The sequence below is a fragment of the Phaethon aethereus genome (assembly GCF_964289735.1).
Source record: "Phaethon aethereus genome assembly, chromosome: 14".
Lineage (NCBI taxonomy): Eukaryota > Metazoa > Chordata > Aves > Phaethontiformes > Phaethontidae > Phaethon > Phaethon aethereus.
Window position 1 is genome coordinate 21,397,562 of NC_138590.1, and position 25,577 is coordinate 21,423,138.

Consider the following 25,577-nt stretch of genomic DNA (forward strand, 5'->3'; position numbering starts at 1 on the left):
TTACAATTCTGAATAGCATAGTATCACCAGCAAGCTTTGGCAATGTCACATACAAGTATGTTGGATGGTGTTGGTCTGACTGCAAGTCCCTGTGTCAACTCAGCAGTGTGACGACCCTCCATTGTGAACTATTACAAATTGACAGCAACCTGCTGAATTCTGACTCCAGACATACACAAGAACACACAAGGATGTGATCCTCAGGTCTGTGCAAGAAGTGCTAGCTTTAAGGAAATAAATAAAATAGTCTTACCTTTCCAAGAGGCACGTTGACATCAAGGCCAAAGAATAAAGGCAAGAGAGAAGAACAAGAATAGAAATAGAAACTGCAGAAGAAAAAGAAGATTGCGTAAAAACTAAAGGTTGTGGCATTGTAAGCGTCAGGATTATTTTTGCACTCTGTAGGACAATTAGAATAACTATGCATTCAGAAAACACTGTATTTCCCTAGTTACTTCTGTAAGTAGCATACCACCTCCCAGGCTTAGAAAACAGATCCCATTAATTTTGGTGATGAATTACAATTGGCACCATATTGAAAGCCTGAGGTATAACTGTAGCTATGAACCACCATGGTTTGACAGCAATCACAAAGCTGGATATCAGAAATAGCATGGGTAATATTTTAAAGTGTGTTAAAAAACACTGCCTGCAATCCATGCTGGAAATACCCTGGGAATATATATATATATATATGCGCATATATATACACATACACACACATGCATAATATCAAACCCTAATCATTAAATGTTTAAAAATCAATTTTTGGTTGTCTCATTTTAATAATGAATGCATTCTCTTCTGCGATGTGAACTTTTGTGAGTCAAAAGCTCTTTTGAAAATTGGCATTAAAAAAGTCTCCTATTTAAGGTGTCCATTTGACCATGGCATAAGTTTTGCTTTTTTTTTTTTTTTTTATTTTCATCACAGATTATCACCTGTTATTTTTCCAAGTTATATATTAGAAAGACAGACACTGAGTCCTTGTATCACAAAAATATTGGCAGAAAAGTGCAAAGAATTATGTGCATTGTTTTGCATTATGCCCACTTGTTTCACCTGAGGAGCATACATATAAATTGAAAGGGCTCATTAGCACTACTGTCATTGTACTAATATAGCCATTATTTCAAATTATAGTTTACACATGGACACTGATATTTACTAATATAAGTATATTGGCAAGGCTACCACTGGAGATGCATCGTACACCAGTCTGGCATTTCTAGAAAAGACATTATTGGTAGCAGTATGCTGTGCCCATGCTATGATCTTTTTTCAACAATCCTATCTAACCTATCTACAGGTAGCAAAACTCAATGTGATAGAGTTGGCCTTATTCACCCCAAAAATGCAGTACTTATTTTTAGAGAGAGAGAGAGAGAGAGAGAGAATGTGTGTGCGCGCACGCACGTGTGTGTGTGTGTATATATATATGTAGCATATATAAAGAATGCGCCTATACAATTCTTCGACAGTTCAGTTTGAGAGCAAAATTCTGGTACTGAATTTATATTGCATAGTCAATTACAAACTTCAATAAAGAGGATAGCATCAGAACCTGAGTTCTCTAGTCCCATCAGAAAAGAACAATCTTCAAATCTTCACTCAGTTTTGTTCAGTCCTTCCTGCTTGCTAGCCTCACCTTGCCTTTAAGGGAAGTATTGCCTATCTATCAACACAGCATTTAACAGCCAAGTAAAGGCTGCATCATGTGGTACAGTATCATTCACCATAATTAAAAGTGTTTGGCATTTATTTCCTAAAATAGAATGTTGCAGAAGAGACTCTAAGATTAGAGTCTGTATACACCAAAACACAAATTGAAAAGAAAGCATAGTAGAACACCAACAGGTCCAGCTGATTCAGCTGAACAAAAAGATCATGTAGTTCAAGAGAACTAGGTTATTACTTTCAAAAAAGTTGATGAGCATGCTTCAGAAGCGTAACAGAACCAACCTTTTCCTCCAGATCCTTAATTTGTCTCTTTTGGATGTCAGTTTTATCTTCTAAGTCTCGGATCCTCTGGAAATCAGAAAAGAAAGCATCTAGACTAAATTCTCAGTAAATTTGATCCGCTGAACAAGTAGCTTAATGTTCCAAGTGCCAAAAGCCTAGACATTAACAAATCCATTTCTTTGGGAGGGATAATCTTGTTTAGTACCATGACTCCATCCACTAACCCTGCCTAACCACAACTTTACCATGTGTACAACTGCTCAAAATATGCTACTGCGTATATGTGACTGTATCCTCAAATGCTGGGAATTATTATCAATAGTGTATCTGTTTCATATTATCGATTTTATACAAATCCTGTGGTAAACAGATGGAAAGCATAAGATCATGGCTATACTCTTTAGAATTATATCATGATTCATTAAGATTTCTCACAGTTTGATGTGTTGAAAGAAGGATTAAAGTGTTATTATTAGATCTGAAACTGTGACTGTATACAGTACTATGAAAACATTGATTCTTATAGACAAGGTGTATTTTTTTAGCAGAGTTAGGTACTTCTAGAGAAATGATGTAACGTATTACACTTTTGGCCCCTTGGGAAGACAGATCCCACAGAACAGGTCACAGAACTACTAAGTATGAAAAACATATTAAGTATGAAAAATGAGGTCTTGAAGCTCGGTATCTTTTCTCTATTATTCACGCCATGAGACAGCTGGCCAGCAAACAGCAGAGATCCAAAGGGGCAAACCAGGAGACACCTGGCAGCCCTGGCACCTGGAGAGCAGACGGCACCCCTGTGACCGTCCTCCTAATTGTCTGGAGATGAGATGACTAGCTTACGGCAGCTTTCAAATGCTACCTCTGCCTTTCCTTGTCTCAGCTTTTCCCAACCCCATCTGCAACTAAGGCTGGCTAACAGCTGTTCAAAGCCAGAACTGCTGTGGCAGTGTTAATCAAGGCAGTGGTCATGGCTGAAATCAAGAAGCTCCTTGTGCCACAAAGGCTTGGTAAGAAGTAAGGGTGGACCAGTCTCAGGTCTCCAACTCAGGATCAGGCAGGACTGTGAAAACTAAGTCTTCCTGTGAACCAGAAACCCTAACCACTGGGCATATGCGTTCTCTCTTATTCCCAGAAAGATTTGAGTAAGTTTAGTTTCATTGTGCAGTTGTCACATTAATCAGCATGCTGTGGCTGTTTGTCATTTTGGTCTGGGACTTCACAGCTTGCAAAGCAGCAAACACTGAATGTGAAATGTAGTACTATATCTCTGCAGTGAAACGTAACAAATTCCCACTTTGTGGGGACAGAGCAGAAGTGTCTGGAAAAAAAGAGAGTTCTCCTGTGTAACATGCACCAGAAGCATTCATACAGTTCCTCTTGTGCTCAGTCCAATAACTAGAGATGACCGTTTTTATTACAAAGCTAGATTCATGTGGATAGAATTCTGGATGAAAACTGTTTGGCTTGGAATTTTAAGACTCAAAATATGCCAAAACAATTGTCCACAAGCTAATATCACATGTGTTTCTGTGCACAGTAAAAACACAAAGTATGAAACAACTCAAAAAATGAGATGCCAGGCTCCCTCATGACCTGGAGCTTGCCTAAATTTGACCTCAGCTTATGTTCTTATACAGCAAAGCTGAGTAGATATGTATGTGCATGGTTCTTTTTTTCTTACCTGATGAGCCTGCTGGAGCAGCTCCATCCTCTCCTGAAGAATCTGGCAATCATATTCTCTGCTTTTCCTCAGCATCTGACGTCTTAGCTTTTCTACTGCTGTCCTCAGCTCTTCCTGCTGTTTTTCAGTGAGTAGTTCCCCAAACTTTATCACCGTTTCTTGCTGCAAAGCATTGTACAAGGTGGCTTCAAGCTCCTGGATCCTCTGGTTGATGCAATACCAAAAGCCAATTAGAGATGAAACATTGTTTAAAACACAGTGGGAACTGGGGGGTTGGTGGCAGATTCAGGTGCCTGCATGAGAGGTGGTCCCTGTACTCAAGTGTGCAAAAATGTGGAGAACTCATAAAATGGTTCAGTGTTTTGACAAAAGGATATGAACTTTTATTTTTAAGATATTTTAATATTAATTTTCACTGAAATCCCTCACTTTGGCTTTTTTTTTTTAAAGCAGTTACAGAGATGATTAGGAGTTGGATAGAATTTTCATACCTATAAGTGGAAAGATTAGTATTTCACCAATTCTAAAATTTTGACACATTGTGCTAAAAAACAAAAGAGAAAAGATTGAAGGTCACTGTCGAACTACTTTGCTCCTAATCCTTCAATCAATGAGCATTCTCTTCGTTCTCTTGACGAACCAAACTTGCACAGCCAGTTACGAGACCTATGTATCAGAATTTGATATAGCAGTGTTTACAGCAGGAACTCTTGCTTTTTGTGGCACATTGTCTTCTTGCTATGTGCAAAACTGCCAAGATTCCACATCTGAGCTCCAGTTGGTTCTACTTACTCCAGTTGGACAAGCTGACATTAATAAGCAATATATACCTTTAACTGACAAAAGAGTTTCAGACTTCAGGAGACCTGCCTTTTTGTGACATGAAAAAGCTTGGTGTCGTGTCGAAGCGGTGCAGATTGCATGGTAGTACATTAGAAGAATGGGAAAAAACCCAAATAAATAAAAAAAGATATTAAGAAAAAAGCAAAAACCACTCTTCCTGATCCAACAGGAGTCTGTGTCCTGTTGCAGTGCTGGCCAATATGTGCTGTAGAATTTCCTTTGTACATACCATGTATGCTTGGTCAAGAGCTTGCTTCCTGTAGTCTAATTCTTCCTCCAAATAACCTTTTATTTTGCAAAATTGCTCCTACAATGAAAGATCATTTGGACAGAAAAATGAATTAAGTTACTCAAAACACTTTGGGAAGTTTTATTAAATCAACTACAGATATCTGACTCAGGCAGGACTAGAAGACTGATCTTCAGCTGACAATTTGCAGAGTTATTAATATCTGACTCAGCTAGAAAAGAAGGAAGGGAAAATGGCTGTGGATTGCTTTTGTATAATACATCTGATCTAAGTGTAACTAAATCCATCATATCTCTGTTGACTTCAGTGATACCACTTGGCATTTCAGTAGTGTAATTTAGGGATTTCTGTGTGATTTTTCTAAAGATACCTCCTCTGCCATCATGAACAACTCCTTTTGTGCTTTCTCTTATTTTGGAAGAAGTGTGGAAGTGCAATAAGCTAAACAGGAACATTTACGTTCACAGTATTTGGGTGAAGCTGTTGTGCTTTAACTTCTCAGCCTACCTTAAGCTGAATTGACTCTACAGACATATCACAGGAACAGAATGTAAACCACTACAGCTATCCAACTCTTGTAGTTATGCTTGTTCATCTTGTAGGTTACTTCCATTAACTAGAATTAGAATAGAGTAAGGTACTAACTTTACTGGTGCTATAGCAACTTCATTTCAGCTGTAAATGTTTTGCCCTTAGGGTGGTATGGGCTTAAATTGTAATGAAAGAAAACAGTGTGATAATTCATTTGTTTCCTACATACTGGTATTGAATAAAATGTGATACAACAGCTGATGTTTAGACTGTAAATCTTACGAGACAAAGAGTGCAGTCATTTACATCACTGAAAATCACTAAGCAACATCTGAGCCCTCTATTTATTAATAAAGTCATCCTCATGGAAAGAGAGAAAGTTTTCAAACCTTCACTATTTCTGTTTCTATGTTATTCTGCTGTTGCATGTGAACCAGACTAGTAATAACTTTATGGAATCACCAATAATCAGAGAAAGCCTGCATAGTTAATTTGCCAAAAGACCTTTTTAGTTGTCTTTTGGCACACCAATTAAATGTGACACACAGAGTGTCTTGCCCCTAAAATGCGTATTAAGGGAAGTTTGCTTACCATATCACTTTCCAATTCCATCATCTTCTGATGCAGAGCAGCTTCAGCTCCCTCAATCTGCTGGATCCACTGGAGGGAACACAATGAGAGCTGTAACCTGCTGTGTTTTCTAGGCACATGGGCAGTGGCAAGTGGGACTTCTACAGCATCTTGTTAGTCTATTTTTAGTAACCTGTTGCTAGTTCTGGGCCTGTCTTGAGGCTGTTTTCCCATGACAGCGGCAGCCACAATGTCTGTAGGTAGCACTTGACAGAGAAGAGGATCACCATTTCCAGATCACTGGAAGATGGAAAAGCACACTTCCTTGGATGGACAGGGAACCCGTTTCATCCCATGGATAAGGGCCCACGATGGGGCTTTAGCATCTCAAAAATAGCTTAGCTGGGTAGATGGCAATTCTCTTTGCAGAGGAGGAATTGTTGAGTAGAGTCCTTGGAAGCTGTCATGTTGACAAAATTGTGTGCTGCATTTGAGCCATAGAAAGCAATTTTAACCAACCCTCATTTTCTTTTTTATTTCCAAAACAAGGAACCTAGACACATATTTTCAGTGGAAATTTTGCATACAAATCCCTTCAGAAGCTTTGGAAATCTCAGGACTAGCAGTCCCAGGCTATAACTAATTATGGCTTAAATATCTGATGGCTTCTCATTCAGTTTACAATTGCAAGTTTCATTTAGCATTCTTTATGTATTTGCAATTGTTCTGACTTCACAGCTGGGGCCAGCTGAGTTTGATATTTTTGCTGCTTTAAGCAAGGTGTTTGGGACTGTGCTGGCAGAGTTTACTTTATCTGAGAAATCACAGAATCTTTAAGGTTGGAAAAGACCTTCAAGATCATCAAGTCCAACCTCAACCCAACACCACCATGCCCCCTAAACCATGTCCCAAAGAGCCACCTCCACATGTTTTTTGAACACCTCCAGTGATGGTGACTCCACCACCTCCCTGGGCAGCCTATTCCAATTCTTGACCACTTGGTGAAGAAATTTTTCCTAATATCTATCTAAACCTCCCGTGGCGCAACTTGAGGCCATTTCCTCTCATCCTATCGCTGGTTACTTGGGAGAAGAGACCAACACCCACGTCGCCACAACTCCCTTTCAGGTAGTTGTAGAGTGCAATAAGGTCTCCCTTCAGCCTCCTCTTCTCCAGACTAAACAACCCCAGTTCCCTCAGCTGCTCCTCATAAGACTTGTGCTCCACACAGTATTCGAGGTGCGGCCTCACCAGTGCCGAGTACAGGGGCACAATCACTTCCCTACTCCTGCTGGCCACACTATTGCTGATACAGGCCAGGACACTGTTGACCTTCTTGGACACCTGGGCACACACTGGCTCATGTTCAGCTGGCTGTTGACCAGCACCCCCAGGTTCTTTTCCGCTTGCAGCTCTCCAGCCACTCCTCCCCAAGCCTGTAGCATTGCCTGGGGTTGTTGTGACCCGCAGGACCCAGCACTTGGCCTTGTTAAACCTCATAAAATTGACCTCAGGCCATCGATCCAGCCTGTCCAGATCCCTCTGCAGAGCCCTCCTACCCTCCAGCAGATCAACACTCCCACCCAACTTGGTGTCATCTGCAAACTTACTGAGGGAGCACTCGATCCCCTCATCCAGGTCATCAATAAAGATATTGAACAAGACTGGACCCAGAACCGAGCCCTGGGGAACACCACTTGCGACTGGCCACCAGCTGGATTTAACACCATTCACCACGACTCTCTGGGCTCGGCCATCCAGCCAGTTGTTTACCCAGCAAAGAGTAAACCCGTCCAAGCCACGAGCTGCCAGTTTCTCCAGGAGAATGCTGTGGGAGACGCTGTCAAAGGCTTTACTAAAGTCCAGGTAGACAACATCCACAGCCTTTCCCTCATCCACTAGGCGGGTCACCTGGTCATAGAAGGAGGATCACTTCCTACACTAGAAAGTTTGACAATATTGACAACTAGAACAGAGGAGAAAATTTCCAGGTTTAGATGAGGCCTTAGTTAACGCATGAGAAAAGCAAGCACACAATTTACCTTTTCTGCCAAAGACAATACAGTGGAAGCCTGAATTATGGCCACTTGTTCTTCATTTCTTAAATTCTGTGAAGAGAAAGAGAGGGAAGAAGAAAATTGGCAGCAGTGTTCTGCATGAATAAAGATAATCCAGGCTACAGACTAGTTCTACAGTTTTCAGAGCATCCCTGTAGTACTGGCTATCCTATTCACGTCAAAACATTCAGAGTCTTGTTAATGTACTAAAAAGAACACTGCTTTTGCCTTTCTGCATGATATGGACTAACTATATGTTTTCATTCCATTGCATCTTATAAGAAATGTAAACTAAAATTAGACCCATTTGTCTGCCTTCATGCTACTTCTACAAAGCTGAATTTCCATTATAACTTTTGTAAAAATAATGCTGATTTACACCAGCACATGAATAGACAATCATGATCCTTCATTTTTATTTCTTATACACTTTCTTAAAACATATCTAATATTGGCCAGGGATACAGGAGGATCTCTTTTACATGGATGACTAAAGTGGGCAGCAATGCCCACTTAGAAAACCACAGGGGACTTGATAATTTTTGCCTATTTATGAAACTGTTTGCAGAGGAATCCTAGTCCTGATGAAGACCTGGTTGGCTCAGACTGCCAAACTAATTTATGTGCTTTCCTGAATGACTGAAGTGCAGTCAGGCCCAGTTCCAAATACCAGTGGTCTTTGGACCTTCTTCCCAGTCTGCTAAACCAGATGTTAAAGCTGCTACTTCATTACTAGTTCTCTGACTATTGAAATCTCACAAATCCTTACAGAAATAAACAATCCTTAAATGAATTGTTCTGCTATTACATAACTTAACATGTATCTTGGAAAATAGTCTTGATAATTATAGATTTCGCTTACTCTACTGTACAAAATGCAGCTTGTAAAGGGAAAATATCTCCCACTTTAACTTACCCCATTATCACCTAAGATGTCTAACTGCTTTATGAGGTCTGGGATGCTGACATCCTGCAAAGAGAGAATAAGATAAAGGTATGGCATGCACATTTTAGCACAGCTGCGATATTCGTCTCTCCTACAAACCATGTTGAAACCAAACATTTTGTTTTAACCCATGGAAGTGCATCACACACTGATTTCAGTTGCCTTTGAGCCAGGTTTTATCATTATGGTGAAAATTACGAGTCCAATACAATTATGTCAGTCATTACACACTCTTACATTAGACTGAGTTTAAATGATTAAAGTTTAGTGGAGTTATTAGCAGAGATGAACGTAATAGTTTATGTGGGCAGCATCCACCAGTCCTGTAGTTAGACGTGCTGCCTTATAAAACTGACCTACCTTAACCCCTTCCTTCATGCAGTAGATCTGTAGAGCACTCACACCATCTGAGAATGGGTGAATCTGGAGATTAAATGGTGGGGACCGCCTCTCTCTTTCCTGAAAATAAATTGAAAAGATGCCAGAGAACGTATTAGAATGAAGGAGATGCACACAGAACTCATTAAATGCTACTGTTTATATCATGCTTTGCAAAGCCAAGCTCTTAATTTTAAAAGTAAAAAAAAGAAACATTTAGACCTAGTCTGAAAAACAGTGTGCCAAGTGGGATAGGATCCTAAAGCCAAGCTGATTATTTCACAGGTGATTATTTATTTGATGAATTATGTCAATTTGCAAATCTGCAGAAAGGCTGTCACCTGGCTAAGACTCAAGTGATTTGCTTAATAAAGTGTTGAACAACTATATATTGTAAATATTCCCTTTAGAAACAGGTATTTGACTTAAGACTACTAGGATACTTAGATTATACATTTGCTCATCCTGGTATGTTGTATGTTCTAATATCTGTGGAAAGTAATAAGTTCAAAAAAGTTGATGAACTTAGCTATGTACACACCTTCATTGCATAAAATGTACAAATATTTTTAAAAGTTTTAAAAGACCCAAGACAAAAATAAAAATTTGAAGATGTTATTTCTCATCCCTTTCAGGTATTCAGGCAAGCACAGAAGTGAAGATCAAATTTCACTTTCAAATACATTTTTTGTTTATGAACATTTCATTAACAGCAATTCACTTATCAGTCCAGTTCCATGTCATATGGAAACACAGCTGTCAGGTAAAACTGTGGGAAGATCTATAAATAAGGGACAAATCTGTCACAGCCCTGATCATGAGAGGCAGGAAAGGTTCTGTGTTACCTACAAGCTCTGAATGGCAAGTATATAAGGCCTCGGACAGCAACTGGAAAGAACATCTGAGAAATAAACCAGCTTATCCTGGAGAAAAGGACCAGCTGGAAGTTTTTGTCGGCTCATGCTCGTAACAAGAATCTGTAATGAGGGGCAGTCTGCGAAGAGGGAAATCAAGGTCTGACCCAGCCCTCTGGCCAGCTGCAGAGGCTCCTGGAGCTCCTCCATCGATCTGCAATGTCACCTGAGGGACCTTTCTTACCTAACACAGGTCATGAGGAGAGCCGCTCAACAGGGAATGTGTCCTGTGCCTGCAAAAGTGACAGTGCTTGCAAGTGGGCAGATAGGCTGTCGCTATTCATTATGCCAGGGCCTACAGCCTCCAGACATAAATTAGGACAACTCCAGGCCAAGCACTATACGCACAGAGGCAGGCACTGTTGGCTTTTCACACATGCCAGCATTGGCAAGAACGATGATAAAGGCTGTAGGAGCATGACCATGTTCACCCTGTATAAAATGTGTCTTATCTCCACAACAGTGGCAGGAAGCTGAGGCACAGAGAGATTAAATCTAAACATGCCTCAGCTGTTGCAAACCCTTGTCCAGGGAACCTGCATTTCTTGGGCACCATGGCTCTGTACCCTAGACATCCTCAGGTGCTCACAGCAGGGCGGCTGAACAAAGCACAAGCCAGTCCACACCAGCAGCACTGGGGATCTGCAGACATCCCAGCAGTGCCGGAGTGCCCTGCAGGCTGTCGCAGGCCTGGCTTCAGCTCCCTCTGCTGCAGGAGCTGACACGCACGTTTCTCCTCTGCAACGAAGCGTGCTCTATTTGCCCAGTACAGATTGGTTTGGGTAGGACAGCCCCCTTTCCCCTCACAGCCAAGTCCTCACAGAGAAAAGAAGTAAAAATTCGCTGGGGCAGAGGGGACAAGGTACAACCCTTTTATCCCATAGGTGTGGTACTGGAAGACAACAGCTTTCTGATACTTTCTCTTACAACTGCTTATGCAATTTCATTGATCATTGCTGAATTAAACTTCAAACAGTTCCAGTCCTTCAAGCACAGGGCTAGAGAGGTGCACTTCTCATAGCAGCACTCTCAATGAAACTTGAACTCCTGTCTCATCACCCTTGCTGAAAGAGGGGAAAAGAACAAAGCCAGTATAGTTTATAGATCAGCAGTAAGATTTTCACAGGGGAAAAATAGGTCTTTGAAGACCATGAAGAGGGAACTGTATCTGCATCTCTGACTTCTTAGAGGAACACTCTACTCTTCAGCTATTAGAGATAAAAGTATGCTCAACATTTCTTTCTCCTCCAAGACCTGCTCAGGTTCATAAAAACAAACAAACAAACCAACAAACCCTGGATGCCTATTCTCAAGAGAAATCTTAGCTGTGAAACAGGATGCAGCCCTGAGCAAAGTACACAAGGATGGGGTTTAAGCCTTGCTTATTTGGTTAATTTAAATGTAATTAATTTCTGTTAGTTTTATTAGATTCTGGCCAGCACTGGACATCTGTACTCCACACCAGCAATAAGAACAAAGCATGTTGACAACAGATTGCTCCAAAGTACTAGAAAAAATATACTCGCAGGTGTGGTAACTAAGAGCCACACTGACATTAATCAGCTAAACTTATCTATGCACACTAGGCACCCACCTCAGACTGGTGAACCGGTCAAGTATGGAGCTTACTATTTCCGGGATATGAGCGCTGACACATTCCTACAGCTTACAATTAAAAATGCTGGCCCTGTTTTGTTACTCTGATATAACAAGGCAACAAATGTACAACATTTACAATGCTGGTGTAAACACTTGATTAAAGTTGCGTGTCCAATGCAAGTGCACTAGTTTAATTTGCTACCAGCTCTACTGTAACGAGCTCATCCATCACCTCCAGCTCAAGGTTGCGGAACTCCAGCAGCTCATTCTGGTCTCGGGCATCCTGCAGCTCCTGTTGCAGACGGTTGTTTTCTCCTTCCAGTTTCTCTATCTAATAGAAATATGTAAATTCAGGATCTGTGTGACTGTTACAAGAAACATGGAATATTTGGTGAGTAGTAGTTCAGGTAGCATAGGCAGTGCAAAATCCAAACTCTAGAGATGATTCACTACTTGCTGTTTTATCTCAGTGAGTCTTTAGTTTACAGGTGAACTTCTGCTCATCAACCTCATAAACATAATAAAATGCTTAGGCTGGAGGTTCTCCTAAAACAATCCAATCCTAGTGAAGATCAGCAGGGAAGTTAACTCTACAGAGATATCAGGTTAGCTATTAATTAGTCTACGTTAGCTATAAAAGACACTGCTCTCATGGTAAAGCACTGGAATAGATTAGGGAGGGATGTGGAAATATCATTGTTGGAGGACTCTGAGCAGGGTGGATAAATGTCCAGGGATGACACAGAAACAGCTGCAGCTGCCTTGGAGAAGAGTTTGGGCTAGATTAGAGATTCCCAGTGTATAGTACATGAAGTACAGATGGCATGCAGGAAGAGCTCTCTTTGTGGAAGCAGTTACTGAGCAGCTATCCCACTCCATGCAAGTGCTTGGGTGCACAGCACAGCAAGCAACCCCACAAGAGTAGTTCTGTCAATTAGCAGATAGACTTAAATACCACCCATTGGCCAACTGTCTATAGCTTACTTGTTGTGGACAACTCTACCACTAGCTCCTCAGCCTGCTCTCTTCTGCAAGTCTCCAGCCAGTGCCAGGATGTATATTTTGCAGTCAGATTTTCTGAGTAGGGCTGAAACAAGGACAGCTAGGGACCATGGTAAGACTGAGGTCAAATGAGCCCCCCTAGGTCAGTTTGTCTGGATGGGGAAGGATGGCACAGGTCTGGAAACTTATTAGGTGTGTTTATGGAAGGGCAGAAACACAGGCTAATAAACAGCTCAATGTCCAGATTGAGATCAGTGACAAGTGGTGTCCTTCAGGGGACCAGTATTGGGACCAGTACTGTTTCATATCTTCATCAATGACATAGTGGGAACAAGTGAACTCTCAGCAAGTTTGCAGACAACACCAAGCTGACTGGTGTGGTTGACATGCCTGAGGAACAGGATGCCATCCAGAGGGACCTGGACAAGCTCGAGGCATGGGCCTGTGTGCACCTCATGAGGTTTAACAAGGCCAAGTGCAGGGTCCTGCACCTGGGTCGGGGCAAGCCCCAGTATCAATACAGGCTGGAGGATGAAGGGATGGAGAGCAGCCCTGCCAAGAAGGACTTGAGGGTACTGGTGGATGAAAAGCTGGACATGAGCTCGCAATGTGCACTCGCAGCCCAGAGGTGGGGGCTATATCCTGGGCTCCATCAAAAGAAGTGTGGCCAGCAGGGCGAGGGAGGTGATTCTGCCCCTCTACTCTGCTCTGGTGAGACCCCACCTGGAGTACTGTGTCCAGCTCTGGAGCCCTCAGCACAGGAAAGGCATGGACCTGTTGGAGAGGGTCCAGAGGAGGGCCACAAAAATGGTGAGAGGGATGGAACACCTCTCCTATAAGGACAGGCTGAGAGAGTTTGGGTTGTCCAGCCTCAAGAAGAGAAGGCTCTGGGGAGACCTTATTGCAGCCTTCCACGACTTAAAGGGGGCCTATAAGAAATAAGGGGACAGACTTTTTAGTGGAGCCTGTTGCAACAGGACAAGGAGTAATGGTTTTAAACTAAAAGAGGGCAGATTTAGACTACATAGAAGGAAGAAATTTTTCACAATGAGGGTGGGGAAACACTGGCACAGGTTGCCCAGGTAGGTAGTAGATGCCCCATCCCTGGGAACATTCCAGGTCAGGTTGGATGAGGCTCTAAGCTACCTGATCTAGTTGAAGATGTCCATGCTCATTGCAGGGAGGTTGGACTAGATGACCTTTAAAGGTCCCTTCCAACCCAAACTATTCTATGATTATATAAAATCTCATCTGAAGAGGTGAAAGAAGGCAGGAGACCTGGTGTTGGGAGCTATGGCCTCTTGCTGATGGCAGTCATACATATGGCCACTGCTGTTACTGTTGGTGATATGGAAGCAATGTTGAGGTCTTTTGTATCCTTATATTCCATGATTAAAAATATATACATACATACAAATATAGATACACACACAAACAGGTGCTATTCCTAAATGTGCCAAGGGACTGACCAGTACAAGTTTCACTGGACCTAGAAATGACTTTAAGGCCTTAAAAATATACAGAATACACAGGGACTAGGAATATGAAAGGGTCCTGGTGCTAGAAAGTGTCTGTATGTCTACTGCTGTTTCACATCCAGAAGCTAAACTCAAAATATCCTGCCAATGCAGCAGCAGACTCTTCAGTGAAATGCTACTGGAATAAAGTTTTGTACCTCAGAGCCAGAACAATGAAGGGAGCTTCCAGCTCTCAGGCTGGAGCTTACCAGCAGAGCTGGTGCATCAGCAACTGCCAGCAACAACAGTGCCTAAGCAGAGATGGAGAGGGCTTGTCTTTCCATATGTTACCCTGTCCATATTAATCTTTGCTGTTATATCCTTATACTACACCTGTAAGCACCAGACTGCATGTCCAAAAAGCGTATTACAGGATCCAGATTACCCTTCAGAGCGAACACACAAAACTTGGGAACATACCTTGTCTAAAAGCTCTTGGTTCCTCTTAATGAATAGCTGTTTGTCTTCCACCCAGTGCGAGTCCTGTTGGATGAAGCAGTACTATTACAGAATAATCAAACTCCATGAGAATGGGCACGTTTATTGAAAACTTGAGCCACAACAGTCAAGCTTTAAAATCCTACAGGAATGGACTGTCGTTTACAGCATAAGAACATATTAGTCTACCAAGCTGTAGCAAGGCTTCTGAACTCCCTAGAACTGCCTGTTTACTAAACAGCGACACTACATCTCATGGAAGTCTATACTGAAATTGTGCTAGGTATTTTGTAAGCAGAACAGGTAAGATCCAAAATAGGAAAAGAAAATACACAAGAAGTGCTTACCTGCCCTTTCTGTGCCAAAGTTTTCTCCAGATCTTCTATTTTGGCTTTATATCTCTGGACTTCAGCTTGGAGCTGCTCCTGAGCCTGTTGAAGTCAGGCACAGCATTAAACAGCAACAAAACCAGCAATGTGACTGGTATTAAAAAGAAACCAAACACAGCAGAGTCTGGATTTATGCTGTTGCTTCCACCAAGTGAGTAACAGTTACAAAAATTCTGGCTCAGCAATGTTTTGTGCCATCCCTCAGATTGGCTGTCCTGGTTTCAGCCATGATAGAGCTGGTTTTCTTCACAGAAGCCAGTGTGAGACTGTGTTTTGGATTTGGGATGAGGAACTGTTGATAATGTGCTGATGTTTTGGGTTGTTGCTGAGCAGTCAAGGACAGTCCAGCTTCTTGTGCTGGCCTGCCAGCAAGCAGGCTGGGGGTGCACGGGGAGCTGGGAGGGGACACAGCTGGGACAGCTGACCCAGACTGGCCAAAGAGATATTCCCTACCATCCGACGTCATGCCCAGTACATAAACTGGAGTTGGCCGGGGGGCGGAAATCGCTGCTCGGGGATGGGCTGTCGATCACGGGGTGGTGAGCAATTTCTGTATTGGGCCTCACTTGTTCTTGTACATTCCTTTGTTGGTATTATCATTATTGTTCCCTTCTTTCTTTCTGTCCTATTAAACCGTGTTTATCTCAACCCACGAGGTTTTTCCTAATTCTCTCCCCCGTCCCACTGTGGGAGGGGGAGTGAGCGAGCGGCTGCGTGGTGCTTAGTTGCCAGCTGGGGCTAAACCACGACATTGGCATACAGATGATACAAGGGAACAGAGGGGTAGATCAGGCCCCTCTCCCCACCCAAGCCTATTATTACCATGTGTTGCATTACAGTAGCGAAACCCAAGCTCAGGTATTAGGGTGATGGGCTTTGCTCAAAGATCCTTGTCAGGGGCAGTCACTGAATTGAAGAAAAGTGCTTAGTAGAGGAGTGTGGCAAAAGGTAGTGGAAAGACACAATTATAGATGCCCTGGGGGGGTCTTCAAGACCTGACTCAACTAAGTGCTAAACAGACTGGTGCGATCTCACAACTGACACTGCTTTGAGCAGGAGTTTGGGCTGGAGACTGCCTGAGGTCCCTTCCAGCCTGAATGATTCTATGATTTTATTAGGAGGGCAACAGTTTTAACCTTGGAAGGTTTACTGTAGTCTGCATCAGATTCAAATCTGAATGTAATTTGCATGTCTCTGTTAGAAACATTCAGGTGAATATTCCTAAAGTTGTTGCAATACATGCCTTTGTGAAAACCCACAGGCTTCCATTTACCTTTAAAACCAGCCTTTTCACATCTTAGCAAAAGATGAGAAAATCCTTGTGATTCTGTGCCAAACTGCAGAATTGCCTGCTTTGGCATGGCTGCCTAACTGCAGGGTTTTCAAGTTCAGGTGGAGGACAGTCCCTTGCAAACTGAGTGATTGTGTCCATTCTTAATTGTTGCTGTCTTTGAACATACTCAGCAAATGAGTGAAATGGACATCTCAGTTGTATGGATGTTGTGTGCAACTCCATTCCCTTGTATGTCACTTTGAGGGGTTTGTATGTCCTGATAGCAATGAAATGCTTTTACCCTCAATCAAATACTGACCTTGGCTTCTCTTTCAGCATCTATGATACCTCCTGTCTGCTCCTGCAGTAGTGCATATGCTCTCTGCAGGGCCTGATACTCCTTTGTCAGCTGTCGAAACCGCAGCTCTGATTCTTCTGCTGCTAAACTCTGAAGGATGAGAAAGGACATGTCTGAGAACCAGACAGTAGAGCATTGCCAAAGCAAAGAACGTAAGTGTGATTTGTTAAGCACAATAGTTGGTTTACAGGTCTTGATTCAAATAGCTTTTTTAGTGAGCTTGCTGTGATATGAGTTAATAAGAATGTGGAATTTATACAGCATTTATAGGTCTTTAAGCTAAAAGAAATGTAAGTTTATTTTCTTGAAGAGAGAGAGGAAAAAAATACGTGATTGCAATGAAGTCATAGCTGTAGACTCTATCAACTAGATTTTGAAAGAACCTCTCAGCATTTCAGTATATCACTAACCAAAATTGAGGCCAAACTTAATGAAGAAGTTATCACTCAATATGCACTATAAAAACCTAAGTGTTTTTGAGAGCCTGGCCACTTGTTTTGGAAGCAAAGTCTCTGGAAAACCTGTCCTTGGTTATGGAAAGAGTCAGATCTTACCTCATCCAGATCATCATCAGGGGTTGCTGGTGTTCTGTCTGTTCTATACGATGCCACAGAGGATGTTTCAGAGTCCATGGAATCATCATCGTACCCAAAAACTGTATCCACCACATGTCTCTAAAGAAGGGAAAAACATGATTTCTGAAACTCCTTAGAAACAGGTAGCATGAGTCTCTGAGGGGTGGGGGGCGGGGAAGGTTAGTTCAAAATCACATTGCTGATTACTTAAAAAAGGAAAGACATGAAAAAAGAGCAGCGGGCTACCCCTGCAATTACCATCTCCAAACAAACCCAACAGGAGCCATATTGAAGATTAGGTCTTGTGCTGGTGGAGAATGAGTTTGCTGATTAATTTTTCTGAGCTGAGGATCTGTCTCAGTGTAAGACTTGGAAAACATAATGGGAGCAGCAACAGCCTAAAGGAAAAGTCTCTGCCCTTGCAGGAAGGCAAGAGAATTGTTTGTTAACCCCAAAACTGTTCAGAAGACATTTATCAATATGCAGACTGGTGTGCAAAGATAACACCATAAAGAGCTGGAAATGTGTGCAGAACAGGGAACCTTCTAAATCTTGAATCACACAAAAAACATGTACCAAAGATACTAATAACCTTTTGCATGTGCTATCTTGCTATTTTTTTTCGTTCATACTTTTCCAAGTGAAGACAATAGCCATATTCTCCCATGTTATAATCTCTAGATTAGAAATAAAGTTGACTGATGAAAACACTTTTTAGTCCTTGTCTCCCAGTTATGTCTGCTGTGTACTGCTTCAAAACCCATATGTGATGACACATCTAGGCCCCATTTTGCTGAAAGTAAAACTGAAAATAGCTACACACCCTTAACTGAATTTCAAAGTGGACTTAAAAAGCTCTCCCAAAGTAACTAAGGTGTTTATAAACCCAATCACTAAAGCAGATTGTTATAGTCCACAAATCTCTCATTAATCAGATTGTTAAAACGTGTCTTCCTATAGAGCCTACTAGTATTTTTATGAGCTACAAGAAATTTTTCCTCTTACCTTAATTGGCTTTGAGCTCCTTTTATGCTTTCTGCGACGAATTAGTTTCTCCCTGTCCTGGAAAATAAGATTAAAAATTTACTCTTTCTTCTCTTGTTTGCAGCTGTAGAAGGCCAAATCTACAGAGGAAATAAATTATCGGGCTTCCACCGTGTCTCTGTTCATACATTCAAACAGGAATCTGATTCCAAGTGGAAGTGAGGATTCATATCCAAATCTGTATGTATGCCAGCTGAAAACCACTTGAAGAAGGGAAGATGGGATATCTGAAAAAAAAACCACCCTTGTGCAGTTGCCTTGACAGGCTGTCAAATGACAGGTGCTTATGGATTTCCTGTTAAAAATCACTGGGAGGCCTGTTGCAGGGGACTGGTTTGGGCTTTGTATGAGAGGCTGTCTGCCTTCCCTGCAGAGGAGATGCTGCCTCTGTCTCAAAGTCACTAAATGATCATAGAATCATAGAATCTTTGGGTTGGAACGGACCTTTAAAGATCATCTAGTTCAAACCCCTTGCAATGAGCATGGACATCTTCAACTAGATCAGGTAGCTTAGAGCCTCATCCAACCTGACCTAGAACGTTCCCATGGATGGGGCATCTACCACCTACCTGGGCAACCTGTGCCAGTGTTTCCCCACCCTCATTGTGAAAAATTTCTTCCTTCTATGTAGTCTAAATCTGCCCTCTTTTAGTTTAAAACCATTACTCCTTGTTCTGTTGCAACAGACCCTGCTAAGAAGTCTATCCCCATCTTTCTTATAGGCTCCGTTTAAGTCCTGGAAGGCTGCAATAAGTAGTGCTGATCTTGCCACTCCTAGCAATGATGTCTTAGAAGAGGCAACAGCCTCTTTTGGAGTCTCTTTCTCCTTCCCCTCAACATCATAATGCAAAGTGAACTGAAAAAGGGGTTGTCAGTATTAAATGAACTAGTGAACCACTGTCTAGCAGCACACACTTTTCCAGCACATGATATTGCACTGTGTGCCTGCCTCTTGTTAAGGAAACTTTTTCATGGTAGCTTAATTATAATGGTAAAACAGCTTGGCACAGCTTGGCTTGTGAATATGTAGGTATCTTCCCAAGCTCCACACTTCTTAGTCTGTGTTCATTTCTAGAGCTCAATTCACACACAAGAGTTATACTTTTGAGTTGTAAGGTCTGATGCCCCACTAGAAATTCAGTTAAACTTCATCCACGCACACCTACATCTAAAAATTTGCAGGTGTTAAAAGTAACATAAGATATTAACCCTCAGACCTCAGTTATAAGAAGAAATACTATCAGTGGTGAACTGTACACAGGAATCATTCCTAATTTCCTTGTGCTCTAGACATACCCTTGTTAACTCATCAATTATGTTCTGTTGTTCTATGACCTGAAGCTTTAAGAATTCAGTTTCTTGTTCCTCGTTAGCCTGATCCAGGTCATTGAGAGATCTTAATTTCTTTAGAGGAGGATGTGATGTCATTTTTTCTCTCTGTGGTAAAAAGAAACAACAGATAAAATAAGATTCACCAATTAAAAGACAAAAAGACCACCTTTCAGTTAAAAATTAGACATTATCTTTCATTTAAACTGTACAGCCTAAGTAACTCCAGCTACACCATTTTTATAACTTCTTTAATACCTGTCAGCACTTCTTAACAATAAAGCAGCACAGCAAGGCTGAGTTCCTCAACCAGAACAACAAAGCTTTATCTATTTACTTATTGTGTGGCAATATAGCCTCTACAGCAGCCGTTAAAGGTCATATACCATAGCTCTTCCTTTGCCATGCACCAAGATGCCCTAACACATGGCAAATATAGTTGAACCCCCTACCTGTCCAGAGGGTATGCAAATAGTATCTACTCCTATAACCCCATGCCCTTACTGATACCCAACATATGACCATATACAGTGAGGAAACGGACATGCTTTAGTCATGTGAAAGACATGCATCCAGTCAGAAGCAAAAAAAGGCAAGAAACGTGGTACCACATCTATTTTAACTAGAAGTTCACGTCCTGACTGCTCCTGAGCATATGTGGGAGAAGAGATGGGTACAGCCCATGACAATTACTCTAGCCACCTACAGCTTGCTAACTTCCATAATTTGGGCATCTATACTGTAAAGAGCAGATGTCAGGGAGCTAAGTTAGAACATATGTGCTGTGTGCACATACATGCCCTAGTGGTGCTGCCCACTGACATCTAATGCATGCAGATTCCCAAGTCCCTTCTCTTTGCTGTAGGAGAGCCCAAGGGGCTGTTATCTGTGCTACCACAGCTGTGAAAGAAGAATTCTGACCCATGACACCTGCAATAAGTTTATCTGTCTTCTGGACATGGGTGAATTGCAGTCTTAAAGTGGTGTTAACCTTGTAACACTAAAGCCTTTTTTCTGTAAGACAAGAAAGTGAATCTGATCATCTCATCCTAATCAGCAGGAAAGCTGCATCCATTGCAGAACAGTCAGCCTGCTCAAGATGAGGGCAGTAGCTATTGCAAGCCAGAGACAAGACACACAAACACACTTAGCAAGGGAAGTCTTCTCAGCCTGCCAGCTTACATCTGGCAAACCAGAACTAGCACCTCCTTTTTTTTTTTTCATTAATGTGAAAGCAACATTGGTGCACGCATAGGGACTGGATTCTGACTGATACTCAGGGCAATTCTGTTTGAAGGATCTACAGACATAACTGCTTTGACCTTGCTTCGTATAGCCCTGATATGTGAAATTTATAACCCTAGCCAAATTTGTAACATCACCATTCTCCCATTCCCATATCCATCTGCCATGCATATGTTTTATAGATTGTATGTGCTCAGTGGCAGACCAGAACCATACTTCGCCATCATAGGCTCTAACAAGAACATGTACATTCAAAGATGAACATCATGCTGGCTGTAATCATTGCTCTTAACAGCTTGTTTTTTGAGTTCCAGATGCAAAATAGCCCAGGGGGATATGACTCGATACAACTATTTTTTTTCTTTTTCTTTAAAACAATTGAAACTCAAAATTCTACGTTCTGGGATAGTATTAATGACTATGATTATGCATTCACTTAACTATATTGCACATATATGCATAATACACAATGTTATAGTATGTAAGTCTATTATATAGCCATACTTAGGTCTCTATATCTCATCAATAGTATTACACGCTATATACAACACGTTTTCTCTATGTATATACATGCATACACTATGCAGATGTGGCCACCATAACATAGATGATACAGTAATCCTCATTTTGGTCTTCAGTACCAACCATTTCTATATTTTCTTTAGTGACTGCTTTCAGTTTGTCTTCCATGCGCTGCAAAGACTGCATAAGTTCATCATTTCTCTTCGTGAGGCACTTGTTCTTTTCCAGAAGAGGTTTACATTGTTTCTCAGCTTCTCGGACACGCTTCAACTGGATTGATAATAGCAATTAATAATTGTAAATAATCCAAATAGATTTTTTTTCTCCCTCCTTTGTTCTCCCTGTAGGACTACTGTCCCAGTAAAATGGAAATGATGCTTACAGCTTCCATAACTTACTTATCTATAAATCTGAAAGCATAATTCTGCATACCTGTTTCCAAAATATGGCTATGGGAAAACTCAGACATAGTTTGAGCACTATGTAAGCACTGCAAAGCTGCTACAAAGGTCTGAAATGACCTGTGCTTTATCTGCAAGAAACCCACTGATTTTCTCATTGAAAGACAGATTTGCATAGGTACCAACTCAGTTTGGATCACAGCAATAACAACCTCGTTGTAAGTCTGGTTTTTAATGCCACACAGTGAAATACTTGTGCACATGCACAATGAACTTTGTTTTAATGAAGAAATCACATAACATTTAAACAACAAATCCCGTAAGATAGCAAGGTATCTTAGGGCATGCTTGGAAGTTCCAGTACTGGTACAACTAGAGTTTTAACCAAGATCTCTTCCTCTGAAAAATTAGTTACATCCAGTAATACTGAGAGGTTTATAGATATAATTTCTTTTTCTAAGGGAGAACAAGGAAGATGGCATGTGGCTGTGGAAAGACATCGTCTTTGTGTCCAGATGATCTACCTAACAAAGGCACTGTCCCAGTTCTGTGTTACTGTTCATCACTGAGAGGTTCCTGCCCCTTGCAGTTCTGCTGAGGAAAGGACTGTGAGAGTTTTCTAATGGCTATTAAGGACAGTTAACCACATTTACTTACATCATCACATCATCTTACCGAGCTATTTAAACTAACCCAGAGATTTTGTCTGAATCAGGTTAGCAAGTACCTGAAGATCCCTTCTGCTAACAGGAAAGGGAGAAGCAACTAGGAAGTGGTTACATCTTTGATCAGCACAGTTGTGGGCAAAACAACCATTGGTCCTACCCTAAGAATGAGGTTAGTTGTTGCTGGTCCAACTGTATCTTAAAGTGTAGGGTATTTCCAGGAGTACTCCTGGTCACATTTAACAAAATGTGTTCATTGTAGTCACATTGTGCAAGATACAGCTTCGAAGCCTTTTAAAATTATTTTTTTCCTTGTTAAAAAATAGCCTGAATATTTAATGACATGCAACAGCTAAGCAAGCTGACTCATCAGACTCCAAGCTATTCAGTATCAAAGAAATTTGGGGGTTGAGAGCTTCTCAATAACTGAACAAATTTATAATTTGCAATCTTGATAAGACATTATTTTGCAAATATTACATTAAGAACATTGAGGAGATCCAAGCCAGTTAAATTGATATGAAAGGAGTGCATTAGGACTTCTATCTCAGGAATAAAAAAAAAATAAAAATCAAGAGTTGAATTTCACCACCCTCATCCTTAATCACAGAAGTACAAATACGGAGAGATTAAAAAGCCAGAGTGCTGACTTCAACACACGGGTGTCACCATCTAGGAATAAATCAGATACAGGGATCCATTCACTGTTGTCCATTTTCCTAGATCTGATACTTAACTGTTCTCAATCTGGTCAAATACTGGACTACAGACTTTATTTCATTTACAGGTTAAGTCTCACCATACACTGTTGTATGCTGAAAAGGTCAAGGAGGAAACATAAGCATTCATATAGAAACCTAGAAGACTCTCTGCTTCAACTTCTGTTGTGATTTTGTACCCCTGTAACTTCAATGAAATTACTGTTTAATTCTAGGATAAAAAAAAGTCATCCTCAGACTCCTGAGTGACTAGCCTGAGGGATGGAAAAGGCATATTCATCACTGGCTGTCATCCTTGGATCCTCCTCTCTTTGCCTTTCTCTATGGCTCCTGACCTCCTCAGGCTGATAGCGCAAAGTTCACACACCAGTTCGTTTCGTTCATCAACGAGCAAGGTGTTCCTGTCTTCCAGCTTCCGAATTGTGGCATTCAACTCTGCTATCCTCTTCTGGTTTCTGCGCAAGTCCTGTTCATTGGCAACAACATAATACAATTAGTGATTCTTTTCAAAATACATGCTTGAAAGAAGAATCCTCAAAAGCTACACACCAGTCAACTTAAGCTGTCATCATTAACAAGTTATATTTATGGATTTTTACAATGTTGAACATGCTGCCAAAAAAAAGAAATATTTTGGAAGAAAGTATCTGGTTTGGGGCATACTTTAAGATTGAAATTTGTCAGTTGTTAAAAAAAAAAAAAAAAAAAAAGAGAAAGCAACCAAACAGATGTTGACATCTATTTACAACTGGGAAGAAGAGACAAAAAGCTAGAAGATTCTAATTTTTATTGCCTTTTCCTATACACTGCTTCTATTTGCTGAGCCACTATGTCAGGCAAAAAAGTATAGACGCCCTTTTCGGTATCAATTGCATTTACTTTCTTATTCCACATTTGTATATGTGTAAATATGTGTATATATACACATTTGTTGTGTAAACATCATATATTTTGTCACACAACCAGTGAGTTGCATGCTTTGTAAATGATAGCAAGCAAGGGCTGTATATGTCAAGAATAAGACAGAGAAACAGGAGGATCTCCTAAGAGTCTCCTGGATTCCCCCACCAGACTTCTCCCTGCACATCCTCCCAATTCTATCTGTTTTTGAGGATGCATGCTATCCAGGTAGTTATGTTCACGGAATGATTCTTTCAAAGGGGCACTAAGTATTTAAGTTGTTTTATATTTGTAAATAGAGCGACTGAGAAAACAGACTTCTAAACTTTGTCCCACTAGCATTCTCTCTGAAGAATCTATGGACATAACTTCTCTGTGGTAAGAGTGGGAATGTTTTCCCAGGGCCTGAGAAAAACGTTTAAGCAAGAGAAACACGGCCATGTTTCTCTTTTGCTGGGGCCAGTAAAACCTGCATACAGGGCTGCTGCAGTGCTCTGAACCATCTCCGGCCCTTCCAGGGATTTCTCTCTTGGGACTGCTCATGTTACACTCTGCCTCTTTCACCAAGAAGAGTTGTTCATCCAGGGCTTCCTTCTGCAGCTGCAGCTTTTGCACATAGCCTGTCTGTGTCTCCAGTTCTTTCTCCAAGGAAAATATGATCCTGTCTTTAGCCTTGATCTCGTCCATCTGAATGAGAGAAACACCAGAACAATGATATTACTATGTAAAGTCAACAGCATTTCAGCCTTCTCTAATCTAGTAGTACGTGGTTTACTTAATAGTGGTGTTTACCACTTAAATCTGCTATATCATACTGCACCAGGCTTGTAAAAAAAGACACTGAGGTTTCAGCCTGTCTTGGTTTAGCCCACCTCTGGGCCAAACTCTAGCAATTGCTCTATCCCCCGAAAACCCTCTCTCAGCCGAGAAAGGGAAATTGGGGGAAAAAAGGGTTCAGATGGGTTGAAATAGAAACAGATTTAATAAAATGATAAAACTAATACTAAAGCACTATAAAGTACGCAGACTTATACTCAGCCCAGACAGTGGTCACAAGCTGCATACTCCCAGCAGCGAACGCTGACTGGCAGACACTGCGAGCGGCACAGCTCCAGCGCAGGGAGAGCAGCCTCGGGAGCAGAGTGACGGGTGAGACCCTCCAGGGATGGCAGCCATGGAGGCAGAGAGCTGCTCCCGGAAGACTCCCCAGTTTATAGTGAGCGCAACATTTATGGTATAGAATACTTCTGCTGTCAAAATTCAGAGGGCAGGTGAGAAGAATCCACCACTACTAGTCTGTATTATGTTATTGAGCATTTTGGCAACACAAGAATATACCTCCAGTACACAGGCAGCCTGGGTCAGCTGCCTTGGCCTCCGTTCCTCCCAGCTTTAGCACCTGGCTATCTCAAGACTGCTAGAGGCCTTGATCACTATGGACACCTGCACACCATGGCTGGCCA

At 41.5% G+C, this 25,577-nt stretch overlaps 1 protein-coding gene across 2 annotated transcripts in view; it reads right to left on the bottom strand.

Annotated features, from left to right (window-relative positions):
* Positions 1-275: 275 nt before the first annotated feature.
* Positions 276-25,577, bottom strand: part of JAKMIP2 (janus kinase and microtubule interacting protein 2) — a gene marked incomplete at both ends in the record, with an annotated part of 32,606 nt that continues 7,304 nt past the window's right edge. Inside the window, 18 exons of one of the 2 annotated variants that reach the window (XM_082006446.1) lie at positions 276-326; positions 1,963-2,028; positions 3,650-3,853; positions 4,722-4,799; positions 5,865-5,933; positions 7,886-7,951; positions 8,817-8,870; positions 9,207-9,305; positions 11,970-12,068; positions 14,677-14,739; positions 15,042-15,125; positions 16,676-16,804; positions 17,269-17,388; positions 18,295-18,351; positions 19,630-19,770; positions 21,553-21,699; positions 23,582-23,680; positions 24,592-24,801. In XM_082006446.1, coding sequence (XP_081862572.1) covers positions 276-326; positions 1,963-2,028; positions 3,650-3,853; positions 4,722-4,799; positions 5,865-5,933; positions 7,886-7,951; positions 8,817-8,870; positions 9,207-9,305; positions 11,970-12,068; positions 14,677-14,739; positions 15,042-15,125; positions 16,676-16,804; positions 17,269-17,388; positions 18,295-18,351; positions 19,630-19,770; positions 21,553-21,699; positions 23,582-23,680; positions 24,592-24,801 — 1,836 coding nt within the window. The remainder of the gene's footprint in view (positions 327-1,962; positions 2,029-3,649; positions 3,854-4,721; positions 4,800-5,864; positions 5,934-7,885; positions 7,952-8,816; positions 8,871-9,206; positions 9,306-11,969; positions 12,069-14,676; positions 14,740-15,041; positions 15,126-16,675; positions 16,805-17,268; positions 17,389-18,294; positions 18,352-19,629; positions 19,771-21,552; positions 21,700-23,581; positions 23,681-24,591; positions 24,802-25,577) is intronic. The other variant, XM_082006447.1, reaches the window with a different exon arrangement.